The following is a 14,212-nucleotide window of genomic DNA, read 5'->3' as shown; positions in this document are numbered from 1 at the left end:
TTGCGCAAATATATGGGTTGGCAGAAGTGCTTCCTCACCGTGTTGTGAGCTTTGCAGGCACTGTAAATATTCTTTATGTTAAATATGGTAAAATTACCGTTTTCTCCATAAATTTAGATCAAGTTTTTAAGCTTTTATTTTTATTTTAAATTATTGAGAATCCCTACTGATATTTGTATAAATTTCAGAACTTTTTTTTGAAAATTTAACTAATGATTAAAATTTATAACAGTGCACCACCCTGGGTCCGGGAAGAAGGAAGTTGTTTTGAATAATGAGTTGATGAAATTAACTGTTGTCTGCGATCCGGGGAGATTCTGCTCCCCAGTCAAGGGCAGAACGCATCTCATCTGGCGCTGGAAGCTTGCACTGCACACAAAGGATGTGTGACCTAAGGCTAAAATTACCATTTTGTGACAGACGGGTCGGAACGGGTCTAATCAGATTTTGGCGAAGCATGCAATTTCAATTTTCTGAGGAAGATTCGAGCTCCCAGCTTAAATGTTATGCATTAGCTATACTTGCGTGATGTAAGGAATCGTAAAGGAGGTTGTTACATCATAGCACGCATTCGTGCGGTTATCTGTTTCATGAAACCACACAAACCACGCAATTAATAACACTTTAAGTGAGCAATTGCCTTTGGGATACACAAAGGGCGATATTCGATATGAAAGATATTAACAGTTCAGTAAGTTGATGATCAATTTGAGCAGGTGCACAATAAGTTCAAGAATAATAATTTTAAAAGAAGGGTTACTTGTTATTAGATTTAAGAAATTAAATTGATGATAAAGAAAAAAAAAAGAAATTAATTTGATTCAATTTTACGGTACAAAGATTCAAAAAATTATTTTGCATCATAACATAGATACACTCCGAAATACAGTTATCTAAAAATCTTCAAATAATCGAATCATGAAATTATTTGTCTTCTGATTTTTGATCTTTTAGCACATAAATGATCCAAAGTCGAATTAGTTGAACTAGAAAGCGTCAATATGTTGCCATTCTTTTGAATGTTATTGCATCGAATCCGTGTGAGAGTTGTTTTAAACAATATTGTTAATACAACCAAATGGTGAAACACGTGCAATCGGACAGCCTTATCTGACGAAAAAAAATCAACAGTGTAAACAAACCTTACTTTCACACATATGTCAGTGATTGAACGGAAATAAACCGGAGTGATTTCTCATGATTTGACTTCCAAATCTGTAGTAACAGTTCAATAGGCAGTCTTTTGCTCAAGTGACAGTTCTCGTCAAGTAAGAAGGTGATAGACTGCTTGTTTACAAATGCAGATTCGCCCTATTGAACTGAAACTAAGGAAATGATTCTATTGAATATTGATCTGTATTGTTTAGACAACCTTTTTGTACTATATTTGAAAATTTAATATTTGCACTGCTTCATTCAAGCAAGATTTCAATTTCCATTAAGTCACGACAATTAGGCTCTAAGATCCCCAAATCTAATTGTAAGCAGAACACTTGCCGGCTACCATAGATTAACAGATATAAAATGTTGATATTTGAAAATGGGTAAAAATTAAGCCAAGGCCTTTTTAAATATTATTTTTGGCTGAGTTTTTTTTTGAAAATTTGTTTTTTTTTTTTAATTTTGTATCCCTATCTCAAATAACATAAATAAATTTCAATGTTTATCTTTCATGCTTGTTGTCTGTGCTATCACTCAGAAATTTTAGCTGAAGCAGCATCATCGACTTACATGTTCAAGAAAAACCGCATGAATAGAATCTCATGCTGGGAAAATGCAACAAATCAAATCGTTCACAGAATCAGCTTATCCGCATCTGACAGCAAATTTGTCAACAGAAGCAGTGATAAAAATCACAACTTTTCTTATGTTTTTTGCTAGAAATATTCAAAAGAGTGAGTCATATCTCTGAGATTGATAGATTGACGTTGATAGAACCGAGATTTTTCAGCAAAATGAAAAGTACGAATTAATTACAAACGAAAAGGTACGGAATCGAACTGAGCTTAGTAAAGAAGTATTTAAAGTATCGCAAGAAGATGTTTTTAACAAATTTAAGAAGTAAGAAAAGTTTGAAAACCATTATTCTGAAAATATTGGTAAATATGATTATTTAGTATCATGTTTTTCTCAATGAAAATGAGTTTGAACTGCTGCATTATGGGATTCTTTGGACAATTCTAGAATTGAAATAAGTTTCTAAGTTTTTTTCGTGTTATTGAAACAGAATTCAAAAATATCCGCTGATTTGTAGGCATTTTCAGTAGAACGAAATTCTTTGAAAATTTTTGAATCATACTACAAAAAAGAGTTTGTTTGCAATAAAAATGTATATTTTGATGAAAAAATATTGATAATCAAATTTGGAACTTATTCTGAACGAAACCCTCTACTTTTTTTGCGATTTTTTTAATTTTTCCCGTGTTTAGGAGGTCATTTTGAGTGATGTGATGGTGAGTGATGGTTTTTACAGTCACTTTTTCTATTTTTGCTTGTTTTTCACATTTTTTGCTATAGATTGGCACCATTATCATTTGAATTGTAAAATTTTGCTTTGAGGCATAGTCTGGGACACTACCAAAATTATGCAAACTTCGTTTAAAGTCCCATAAAAATATATATATTTTTTAAACATTGGCAGAATCCGTGGCAAACTTCCGAACCCAATTTTTTTAAAAAAAATTAAGAGTTTTTCTTTCCAATGCTTTTTAATGATGATGTTTTTTTTTAATTGAATTTTGGTTATTTTTTAGAGGGTTTTAGAGGGTTAACCTAAAATTCAAATACATATAAATTTTATTAAAATTCAACAAACTTAGTCAAGTCTTATCGTGTTACATTGTATTGCCAAAAAAGTTTATTTGAATGATTCATTTCACAATAATACGCATTTTTCCTGTATTTTGAAAATGCATTTTTTTTCTAACGAATCCAAAAATATATTGTTATTGGAATATGGGTATCAATCAAATCAAATCAATCAAATGATCAGGTGATTTCATACATTTCGGATATAATAACAAAATTTTTAGAAAATACTCAAAATTTTCACAAAACTACGTTTTTTCGAAAAAAAATACCCAAAATTTCAATTTTTACAATATGGGTATCAAACGATCGGGATTTTTCAAACATTTCGAATGTAATAACAACATTTTTAGAAAATACTCAAAATTTTCACAAAACTACGTATTTTCGAATAAAATACTAAAAATTTAAATTTTTACAATATGGGTATTAAACGATCGGGATTTTTTCATACATTTCGAATAGAATAACAACATTTTTAGAAAATACTCCAAATTTTCACAAAACTACGTATTTTCGAATAAAATACTCAAAATTTCAATTTTTACAATATGGGTATCAAACGATCGGAATTTTTTCATACATTTCGAATGTAATAACAATATTTTTTTGAAAATACTCAAAATTTTCACAAAACTACGTATTTTTGTAAAACTTTTAAAAATTTCAGTTTTTACAATATGGGTATCAAATAATCAAATCATTTTTTTTTTCAAAAATACGTAGTTTGGTGAAAATTTTGAGTATTTTCATTTTTTAATAACTTTCGAAATGTATGAAAAAATCCCGATCGTTTGATACCCACATTGTAAAAACGGATATTTTGAGTATTTTTTTTCGAAAATACGTAGTTTTGTGAAAATTTTGAGTATTTTCAAAAAATATTGTTATTACATTCGAAATATTTGAAAAATCCCGATCGTTCGACACCCACATCGTAAAAACGGAAATTTTAAGTATTTTTTTAGAAAATACGTAGTTTTGTGAAAATTTGGACTATTTTCAAAAAAATTGTTATTACATTCGAAATGTATGAAAAATCCCTATCGTTTGATACCAACATTGTAAAAACGGAAATTTTGAGTATTTTTTTTCGGAAATACGTAGTTTTGAGAAAATTTGTAGTATTTTCGAAAAATATTGTTATTATATTCGAAATGTACGAAAAAATCCCAATCGTTCGATACCCACATTGTAAAAACGGAAATTTTGAATATTTTTTTTCGGAAATACGTAGTTTTGAGAAAATTTGTAGTATTTTCAAAAAATATTGTTATTATATTCGAATTGTACGAAAAAATCCCGATCGTTTGATACCCACATTGTAAAAACGGAAATTTTTAATAATTTAATTCGAAAATACGTAGTTTTGTGAAAATTTTGAGTATTTTCTTAAAATGTTGTTATTACATTCGAAATGTATGAAAAAATCCCGATCGTTTGATACTCATATTGTAAAAATGAAATTTGGAGTTTTTTTTCAAAAAGACGTAGTTTTGTGAAAATTTTGAGTATTTTCTAAAAATGTTGTTATTACATCCAAAAGGTATAAAAAAATCTGATCATTTGATACCCATATTGCAATAACAATATATTTTTGGTTTCTTTAGAGAAAAAAAATGCATTTTCAAAATACAGGAAAAATACGTATTTTTGTGAAAATTTTCTTTTAATGGATAGCTGACATCATCCCGATTTCAAAACACTATAATTTTTTGATGTTTGCATGATTTTTCGTACGATTAAAGCCAATGTCTCCCATATAGCCAAAATCCCATAAGCTTTGTGCCTCGGTTATGCACGCCTCGGTTTTGCATCCCCCATATGTGGTGCTAAACCGAGGCATGACTGTATAAATTGCAGGTTAAAAGTTCACAAATGAATCGACAACATACTACTATACAACACCAGCAGTCTGGGTAAATTCGAAGGACTTTGGACCACATCGCACGACCCCCTGAGATGAGTCACCAAATATGTCTCTTTGGGGACCCTCACCGCCGGGTGGCGCTTCTTACGATCTCGTGGAGCCACACGTACGATGAACGAGAGATGAAAAAAAAACCACCGAATGTTGGCTGGATTGCGTCGTAAAAACAAAGTTATGGCTCCGGGTTAATGCCTTGGGAGACGCATTTTACGCGGTGGAATGCGCGATTTTGGAAGTGAAGTACAGCTTCTGAAAATGAGTAGCGAATGTTTTCGAAATAATTGACTTTAACCTTCGCTGCACCTGAATTCTGATGACGATCATGATTCTCAAAGAACGTCATAAACACTGCTAGATCCAGACCGCAGATAAGCTGGCTCCTGATTGGAATGATACCTTTCATCAGCCTCACTTGATTGAAATTCGATCCATGACATGGCGACTTCCCGGTTGGTAATGGCCAGTTCTGCAGCTATGCAAAGTGCGGCCGCCCCCGTCGTACCGGTCACTTTCCCGGTGGGCACGATTTGCGTAATCGAACTAACCTGTCACTTTTAGTTCTGGAACCGACCTCGGTTAGTTACTGGTCTAATAGCCGGTTGGTTTTCATGGTTGAACTATTTTTTTATGACGCTGTGAAACGCAGAAATCGTGCATTCATTATTGTTGCTCAATAACAACAACATTCGACCCGAGATGGATTCCAGATTCCTGTCTTTGTTTCCAGCCCTCCTCTGCCTTCGGAGGCAATCTATATTAATTTACCCAGGGGCAACCTCCGACGTCAGCAGAAATGTTTCATTTTTTTTGTGCGGCACGAGTAGCAACTGCAACGCACCCTCCCCAGTTGCATACGCTTATAATTCCTGAACGATACCTGTAAATTTGCAAATTAGAAGCAAACCAGGCCGCACACGAGTCTACACATCCCATCGAGAACTTCCTTTTTTGAGATAAAATATTTCAAACTAGTCGTCGTCGCGAAAACAACTATGAACAAGTAATGCAAATTGACAACTGACTTACTGGACTCGATAAAGTCCAAGAGCTTGTCAGAAAGCTACAAAATAAGCCTCCAGCGACGAATCTCCGGCCGGTGGTCAAGGTTCAGATCAATCAGCAATTAGTCCCAGAACTCACTCGCGCATGTGCGCGCTTCACGCGTATAAGGCGAGAACACTGTAATTGATGTTGAATTGACAGCTCGGAGCCGGTGTAGATATTGAGGTGCTTTTTAATGCATGGTTTGATGATCGGTTGATTTCGGGGGAAGCTTTATCTCGGCGCCAAATTTGGAAAAATTGTTGGCTGCAAAAGATTGCTATCAGAATGTGTCTGGCTTCTTGCAGTATCGAATCAATCAACAAGCATCTTTGTAACATTATTTTTAAAGCGCTTCCGGAGTTTGGAATATACAATCCGAAAATTATTGGAAAAGAATAACAAATTTGATGCTACAATTGTCAATTTAGCAAAACAGGAGTTGCAGAATGATTTTTTTTTAACAAAACTTGTATAGGCTCTTGAAGTTTAGTGGAAGTTGAAAAATACAATATTTTTTTCTCTTTTTCCGCAACATTTTCTTTAAACAATAGGAGAAAGAAAAAAATGTTAAGGTTGAAGTAAACGTCTGAGAAGCGATTAAAAACTATTTTGCAGCACGTATTTTTCAAGTTGGTTTGATAATTTTCTAAGAGATTATAAATGAAACATGTCAAATATTTTACATTCAATGAACTCGTAGATTTTTAATAAACTTTTGGCAGTAACGATGTCTTAAGCAATTTTTGATGATTCCTTAAATACTCATTGAAATTTAATACGCCTAGACTATCAAAGTACTTATAAATTTGTAGAACTGAAATTTTGAAAAGAATCACTTTTTAATTATTTTTCTGATATTTCATATTAAAATGCGAAGGCAGTTTGATTTTTTTTTCTCCAAAAATGCGATATTCTATATTTTGTAAAAGTTGAGGGATTTTGTACAAATACTTCACCCAACTGGCAGTCGCATGATTGTGATGCATGGCAGCATGAAAGTATATCAGAATCTGCATAGGGGGATGGCGTCTCTATTTTTAGACCACATTTTCCACTTTTTCTCATCGAAACCGACTACTTTATCGACTTCATTTTGCTAGGCGAGATAGGACGCCGTCTATTTTTAGACGATGACTCAGCACTTTTCCACTCTTGCACTAAAAAAAACCAGTTGGCACCACGATGTAACGCCGCGTCCCTATGAAATCTGTCCTCATGCATTTTTTGCGATATAGGGGTATGACATTTTTGCCCGTTACCGACAATTATCGACATTACCGACTGCTTTTTGGTTGTATTTTACAAAAAAAAACCTTAACAGAACGAGGATTGAACCACAAACATGTTGATTATTGATCCGACACGCTACCACTGCGCCATGGACGCGTGATAAAATGTGAGTGAAAGAGCACCAACAAATTCTTCTCTTTGGATTGTTGCTCGGGGACGGGCCAGCTTTATATGTGTTGGTGAGAACTGCAGATTGCTGAAATATATACACGCGGGCAAAAATGGTCTACGGCAGGGGTGACCAAAGTATGGCCCGCGGGCCAAATGTGGCCCGCGAGGTGATTTTTTGTGGCCCGCGGGCCCATTTCGAATGATCATGTAAAATGGCCCTTTGACCAATCTGTACAGTAATTTGTAATTTTTAAAAAATAAGGTTTAGTTCAGGTGTGGTTTGGTTAAGCGTTTTAGTAGAATGCAAATTTGACTAAATTGAAAAAAAACTGTAAAGATATCAAAAATATAGGCATTCCATTAAAAAATAATTCAAAACTCAGAACGCACCATTTTTAAAGGACTGAGCCTTAAAATAAAGACCAGAGAAGTCATGTTTCAATCATGCTAAAACATATCAGAACTAATAGTTTTTGCTGATACGCGTCGAATGAAGTCAAGATAATCGAAATCCATGATAAAATAAGAATTTTATGAGTGATTTTAGCAATAGCAAAAATACGATTTTTTTGTACGTTTTAACCCTAAAATACTCAAACTTCACCAACTTGTATCTTTTGAACCCCAGGGTTTAGAGAAATCGTCCAGAAGACTTTTTTTCATGTCTCGGCGAGATCATTCGAATAAAGTTTCTCGCGTTTGTGTACATCCTTGGACCAGCTCCCATACAAATTTACCCATTCTCCTTTGGTGACAAATCTGAGTGCATAACATCTGATTCAGACAGACAAAAAATATTGAAATTTTATTGAAATTGGAGGAAGAATTGATGAAAAATCTTTTGTAACGAATTATTTTTATTTTTCAAAGTTTATTTTACCATTTTTAAAATATAATAAGAATCGTTGAAAATACAAGTGAATTCAAATAATTAATTTTTTTTCCAATTCCATTATCTTTGTGAAAATGTGACTGTTTTCAGCCACAAAATGTTCAACCACCTCTCGACCTTGACCAGGCCATAGTATTTAAAATTCTTACAAAAAATACTGTATTTCCTGATTGAATGTTTGGCTCACGAATAATATGTTTTGCATTTTTTTTACTTTGCTGATTATTGAAATTGGAAGCTTGTTGGAACAAAATAGCAAAAATTTATTATTTGTTAACTAATATTTCAACGACGAAAAAAAAAAAAATGAATACAAAAGAAAACCCGGTAGTTATAGTTTTTGCTATTATGGATTGAAATAAAGTTATTTATTTTTTCTCAAATAACAATTTTTACATTTGGCCCGCAAGCTCTTGTGAGCTACAAATTTGGCCCGGCATTCAATAACTTTGAGCACCCCTGGTCTACGGGCTTGCTGCAAAAAATGTTATAAAATGTGACATTTTCTGCAGCAAATCCACTGTTGCAGATTTTGAGATGTATTTTTCCTTTGCGTGTTGAGTATCGTCAGCAAGGGAGCAATTCTAAATCGACCGATTTTATACATTTTTTAGTAGTTTTTTATTTGGCTCAAGCTATGTTGGGGCCTAACCAAAGAAATAATTTTGAGCCAATGATTCCCCGGTACACGGAAAAAATTGCATGTTCCAGAAATCATGCAAATCGCACCATGAAAACGTGAATATCGCGATTTTTACTTTACGAATTTTTGAACTAAAAAAATGGGCATGAATTGTCCAGGAATCGTGAATCAATATTCATGACATTCATCTAGTGCGTCCAATTTTCCCGGGTTTTGAATTTCCCGGGAAACGGGAAAAATATTTTTCAAATCCCTGGAATTCCCGGGATCCCGTTTTTTTAAACAGTCATTAAATCTATGTTTTCATTAAATTTGTTATGTTTTTCAAGCTTACAATCATATAATAAGCTCAATACTGTAAATTAGTGATAATCTTTACTTCAATCTGAACAAGAACAGCAGTTTTTAGTAAGTTTTAAAAATATTGAAAATTGTTAATTTTTGTTCTTTGTTATGCTTTGGATTTTTATTGAATCATAATTTTTAATCCAATGCGATTCAGAATATTTCATATAAATAATCTTAAAATTCTTATTAATACTTTTTTTTATATTTCTATATGAAACGACTACAACAAATTTTATGAAGCTGTTAAAAAACAAAAAATAAAAACAAATAAAATGAAACCATCCAATGTAAAATTTTAGAAAATTTTAGAATTTCATGTTTTATATAAAACATATTTTGCAAACAATCTTTAAGTCACTACCGCCAACTGGAAGAAATCTGGACTGCAGTCTTAATAGGTACAGGATATTTTAGAGCAATAAATTTTAAAATTGGTGTACTAATTGTTTTGATAATTAAAAAAATATCAGAACATTATGCTGTCTTAATTCGTTACTATTATCCTTATTTGCTCCAGATGCCGATGTCTGATGAAAAATAATTAAATATGTTTTTTTTTTCAAGTTTAAAATCATCATAAAACGTAAATATTTAAAAAATAAATAAAATTTAATGAAAAATATTTAAAGCCCTAAGCATTTTGCGGATCCGTAAACTAAAATTTTAATTATTTTCCCATAAACCAAATAAATAAACCGAATACAAATTTGCTAATGCTTTAACATTGTTGTCGATTACTAAGTATTCAACTGTTCATCTATTTCCACAACCAAATCTGAGTATCCAGGCCAAAAAATGTTTTTTTTTCAATTTCGGGGATTCCCGGGACAAAATATCAAAAATTCCGGGATTCGGGAATTCCCGGTTTAGGAAAAAACCCCGGGATTCTTGTCCCGGGAATTCCCGGGATGGACGCACTACTTTCAAAAATATTCATGATTTTATGAAGAAAAATTAATGATTACGATAAAAAATATAACTCGTGAATAAAAATTCATGATTAAAGGCATAAAATACATTAAATCATTCAATCATCATCATTACTAATAAATTCGTTCACAAGTTTGCATACAATGCTCCGAACAATTTACCACAATTCTCATTTTTTATTTTTTGAAATTGTTTGATATGTTTAAGGGGACAAAACCCCGCAACTTTTGAGCAATTGAGAAGTACGGCTGAAATAATTTGTCGCTTGATTTTTTGGAGAAAACACTTAACAAATGGAAATTTAATTATGACTGTAGTTTTCAAGGTAAAAATTAATTTACATTAAGTTTCCCATAATTTTTTTTTCAAAGTCTCTTTCAAATATTTGCCCATTTTCTATTGCCAATATCTCAGCAACTATCTAATTTTCATTAGGCTGGTACAAATTCTATTTAAAGTTTTTGTTTCCCTCCCCTTCAAAATTGGCCCGAAAAATCAGGGGGCAAAAAAAAATATTTTTCAAAAAACCAGGTGAAATCAATTAAAAATGCGATTCCCTGCGCTAAGAATCACTTCTAGCATGTTTGAGTTGATTGAAATCTGATGATTTTTTGAAAATTTTCGATGTTAAAGTTTTTTTTTGTTAGAATTTTTGTTTTCGTCAAATCTTTCATTTTTTTGAAAAAACGATAGTGTAAAATGCATTTCAAAACACTTTTTCCAAGCAAATGCTAAAAATATGGCTTGTTATTTCAATATTTATATTTTTTATTTGCCCCGGCCAAAATTAGCCCCCCTTCCACCTATGTCACACTTTGTCACGCTGACTCTGTCCCCCTCGAAAAGTACGTCACGTTTTGCTGGACCCCCTCCCCCACACCATCTTGTTTTTGTGCAGTTTTAGTAAGATTTATAAAAAAGTATTACTATTGTATTTTAAAACTCGGAATCTGATTGTGAATTTTTTAAAGTTTATAGTGACAGTTTCTTTTTAAATCTGATGATTTAGACATTAAATCTTTTATCAAAAACTCTGTTTCTTAAAGCCTTGAATCGTGTTTGATTTATGAGTTAAGTTTATCACATAATACGAAATAGTCTAGCGTGACGTCACAGTCTCACGTATCCCCCTCTCCCCCTTGTCACACTTTGTCACACTTGCGACAACCCCCCTCCCCCCCTTAGAGCGTGACGTACTTTGTGGATGACGCCTTAAACTAGGGGGGGGGATTTTTCGCTGTATTGTACATTGTAAAATGTTCCTGAGGCAAAACCCGAACGAAATCTGGGTGAGCCCGAAGGTCTCTACAAAATCACGTTTTTTGGGACAAACAAAGGTTCAGTTGAGGCTGATGCAAATATTTTTAACGTTTAAAATAGGCCCAATAACCAAAGTAATTTTTTTTCTTTAATTTGATTTTTATAAAATATAGAAAAATGTTTTTTTTGGGCAAAAAAAAAAGTCAACTACTTAGAGAATCATTTCGAACGGCCCTATGGAATTATCCAAAATCATCACTGATGAAAGTATCGTGGATCGTATATAATATAATATAATAGTAACTTGTTTGTAAAACAAGAACAATCACCAAATTCCTAATATATTTTAAAATTCAATATTTAAATAATTAAAAATTTTAAATTGCTTTGTTAAGTCTTATGAATAAATGAGGTCTTTATTTATTAATTGCAATGCTCAACACAGTTGTAAACCCAAATCCTTATCTCTCGGCACTTCTTATTATTGTTGACTCACACCCACACCTTATCGTCTGATGGCAAATTCACTTCTTTTTCACTTGAAACACTTGAACCTTAACCAGTTTGAGGTGAGAAAACCTCGAAAAAATCCGGTGATCTCCGGCCCCCAAAACAGCCTGTAACTCGAGACTCGTTACGTTGTAGTCAAAAAGACCCACGAGCAAGTATCTCCAATAAAATTTATCTTAAATACTGCGCTCACTTGTCTCCCCCCGATGATCTGACCTGCTGGAAGTCCCCATTTCAAGAGCCGCATCTCGCACGAACCGGTCCGAACCGGAGCAGATCCAAAACCAACCTGAATCTCACCTCTTTTTCCTGCCGCCTTGGCCGTTGGCGCTGGTGTCCAGCATGGCTTGGTTGATCTTGGCGTGTGCCGTCGTCTTGCTGCTGGTGGCCTGAGCGGACTGGGTTCCGCTCGACGATCGTCTTCGGGGTGGGCGTTTTGGCGGGTTTGTTGTTGCTGTTGCCGTTGGCGTGGATTGCGAGACTTGTTCCTGCGGGGACGTATTGCGACACTGCTCATAGCACAATACCGCCGAATCACTACTGCGGGAAGCCAGGTTCCGACGACCTGCTGACCGGCGTGTAGACTAGCGTGGCTCACGGATATATGAAAAAGACAAAAGTGTTCAATTTCGAACGCCTCAACCGGAATTTTGTAGCAATATGGCCCCAAAACATAGCATGAAATTTTGAGCGCATTTGGTTAAGGTTTAGAACTTCCACCATTGACCTGAAGTTATAAAGAAATTTCAATAAATTTAATTTATTTATTTTCAACTTTTTAACTCTTCTTCGAGTATATTTTCCTATGCCCTATGAATTTTTCTCAAAGTAGTGGTTTCTTATAGGTTTCGATCCGGGGAACAACTTTGTAGAACATCACAAAGCGCTAGGAATTAATCCCGGAAAGATACAGGCAAATTTTTAGAGCACGTTAAAAAAAAATTCCTAGCTCCAAAAAATATCCTGTATCTTTTCAGGATCAATTCCTAGCGCTTTGCGATGTTCTACAAAGTTGTTCCCAGATCAAACCTATAAGAAACTTGAGAATAAGAAAATTTGATTGGGTTTGGGAAACTTTATCTAAGAAGAGGTTAAAAGTGAAAATTTCCCATAGTAAATCTTTAAAAGTTCCATACTAACTTCAGGTCAATGGTGGAAGTACTAAACCTTAACCAAATGCGCTCAAAGTTTCAGGCTATGTTCTGGGGCCATATTGCTACAAAAATCCGGTCGAGGCGTTTGGAATTGAACACTTTTGTCTTTTTCATATATCCGTGAGCCACGCTAGTGTAGACACACTACACTCTTCACGGCACTTTATTTTGGCATCAATACAACCACCGTAGTTCAGACGGGCGATGCTCACTTTCTTTGTTACCGTTTCGCCTCTTCTAGCTGCGGTTTAGCACTAATCTCGGCGAATGTGATATCTTGGCACTACTGAGGCCACTACCGCACACACACACTTGACGCCGAGGCAATTGCACCTGGATTTTCTATTTCGATCGTTGATCAAGTGATCGCGAGAACACGTTGTCCTCGAGACACCGACTTTGACCAGATAGACAACCAGCAGCCCAGTGCAGCTTTGAATTCTTGCGAGAACAGTTCCGCTGGATCGGCAGCGGGTCCCGCAAATCGTTGTAGAGCAACGACCACGGCGATCAATTACCTCGACTTCCGGAAGTGAGGATCCTCGAGCACGGTCACTACAATTTCTCAAAAAACAACAACACACTTTTGCATCTGTTTTCGGGTTTCCTTTTTTTTCACTCTCTATCAAGGTGCCGTTACAACGTAGAACTTGCACCTTAAGCTCAAAGTACTCGATCGCGCGTCTTCTTCGCGCAAACGACTCAAACAACGAACGAATGACGCCGACGCCGAAAGACCGTCTGAGTCGATCGCGATCGGCGATGCCGGCTAAAACATAGCTAAATAATAATGCTGCTCGCGGGCCCGTGTGGGAGAGTGCAGAGAGTGGACCTTATAACGAGAGATTGAGAGAAGTCAGCTGTGGCGTGGATTGTACCAATATACTTGAATGAGCGTTGTTTTTAAAATTTAGGGGAAAATTCATCAAAAAAAATTAATTTAAATTAAACATAAAGTTTTTTACATCAAACATTATAAATTATAAAAAAACATTGCTTCCGATGGTCAGTATTTCGAAATGAAAATAACAAATTTTTGAAAATAGGCGAATCTCCCATAAAAAATAAGTTCGTAGTTGTAGTGGGTGCATGATGTTTCAATGGAATGTTTTTTTTTGCGCGATTGCGCGAATTGTGGGAGAGAAGTCAGAATCAGTGAGACTAGGAGAGCAGTTCAACTCGAGAGAGAAATTGTTGAACATTTTATACGCAGCCAGCGATCAAATTAGGTAGGACGCAGCGAGAGTAATTACTTAGAGGTGATTTGGGAACAGGCTGGGGATGTGCAAGTT

The 14,212-nt window shown here is 34.5% G+C and overlaps 1 protein-coding gene across 8 annotated transcripts in view; it reads right to left on the bottom strand.

Moving 5' to 3' along the window:
• The window catches only part of LOC6040659 (calcium release-activated calcium channel protein 1), a 61,993-nt gene extending 48,277 nt beyond the window's left edge, over window positions 1-13,716 (bottom strand). Inside the window, exons 1-2 of one of the 8 annotated variants that reach the window (XM_038259315.1) lie at window positions 13,439-13,716; window positions 12,067-12,350 (exon numbers count right to left, since the gene is read on the bottom strand). In XM_038259315.1, coding sequence (XP_038115243.1) covers window positions 12,067-12,110 — 44 coding nt within the window. In that variant the 5' untranslated portion in view covers window positions 12,111-12,350; window positions 13,439-13,716. Of the gene's footprint in view, window positions 1-12,055; window positions 12,352-13,061 lie in introns of all 8 variants that reach the window. The other 7 variants (XM_038259319.1, XM_038259314.1, XM_038259316.1 and 4 more) reach the window with 7 other exon arrangements.
• Window positions 13,717-14,212: the final 496 nt, after the last annotated feature.

This window comes from Culex quinquefasciatus, chromosome 3, assembly GCF_015732765.1.
Source record: "Culex quinquefasciatus strain JHB chromosome 3, VPISU_Cqui_1.0_pri_paternal, whole genome shotgun sequence".
Taxonomy (NCBI): domain Eukaryota; kingdom Metazoa; phylum Arthropoda; class Insecta; order Diptera; family Culicidae; genus Culex; species Culex quinquefasciatus.
Note: the sequence above shows the minus strand (reverse complement) of the source record. Positions and strands in the feature narration are given on the sequence as shown.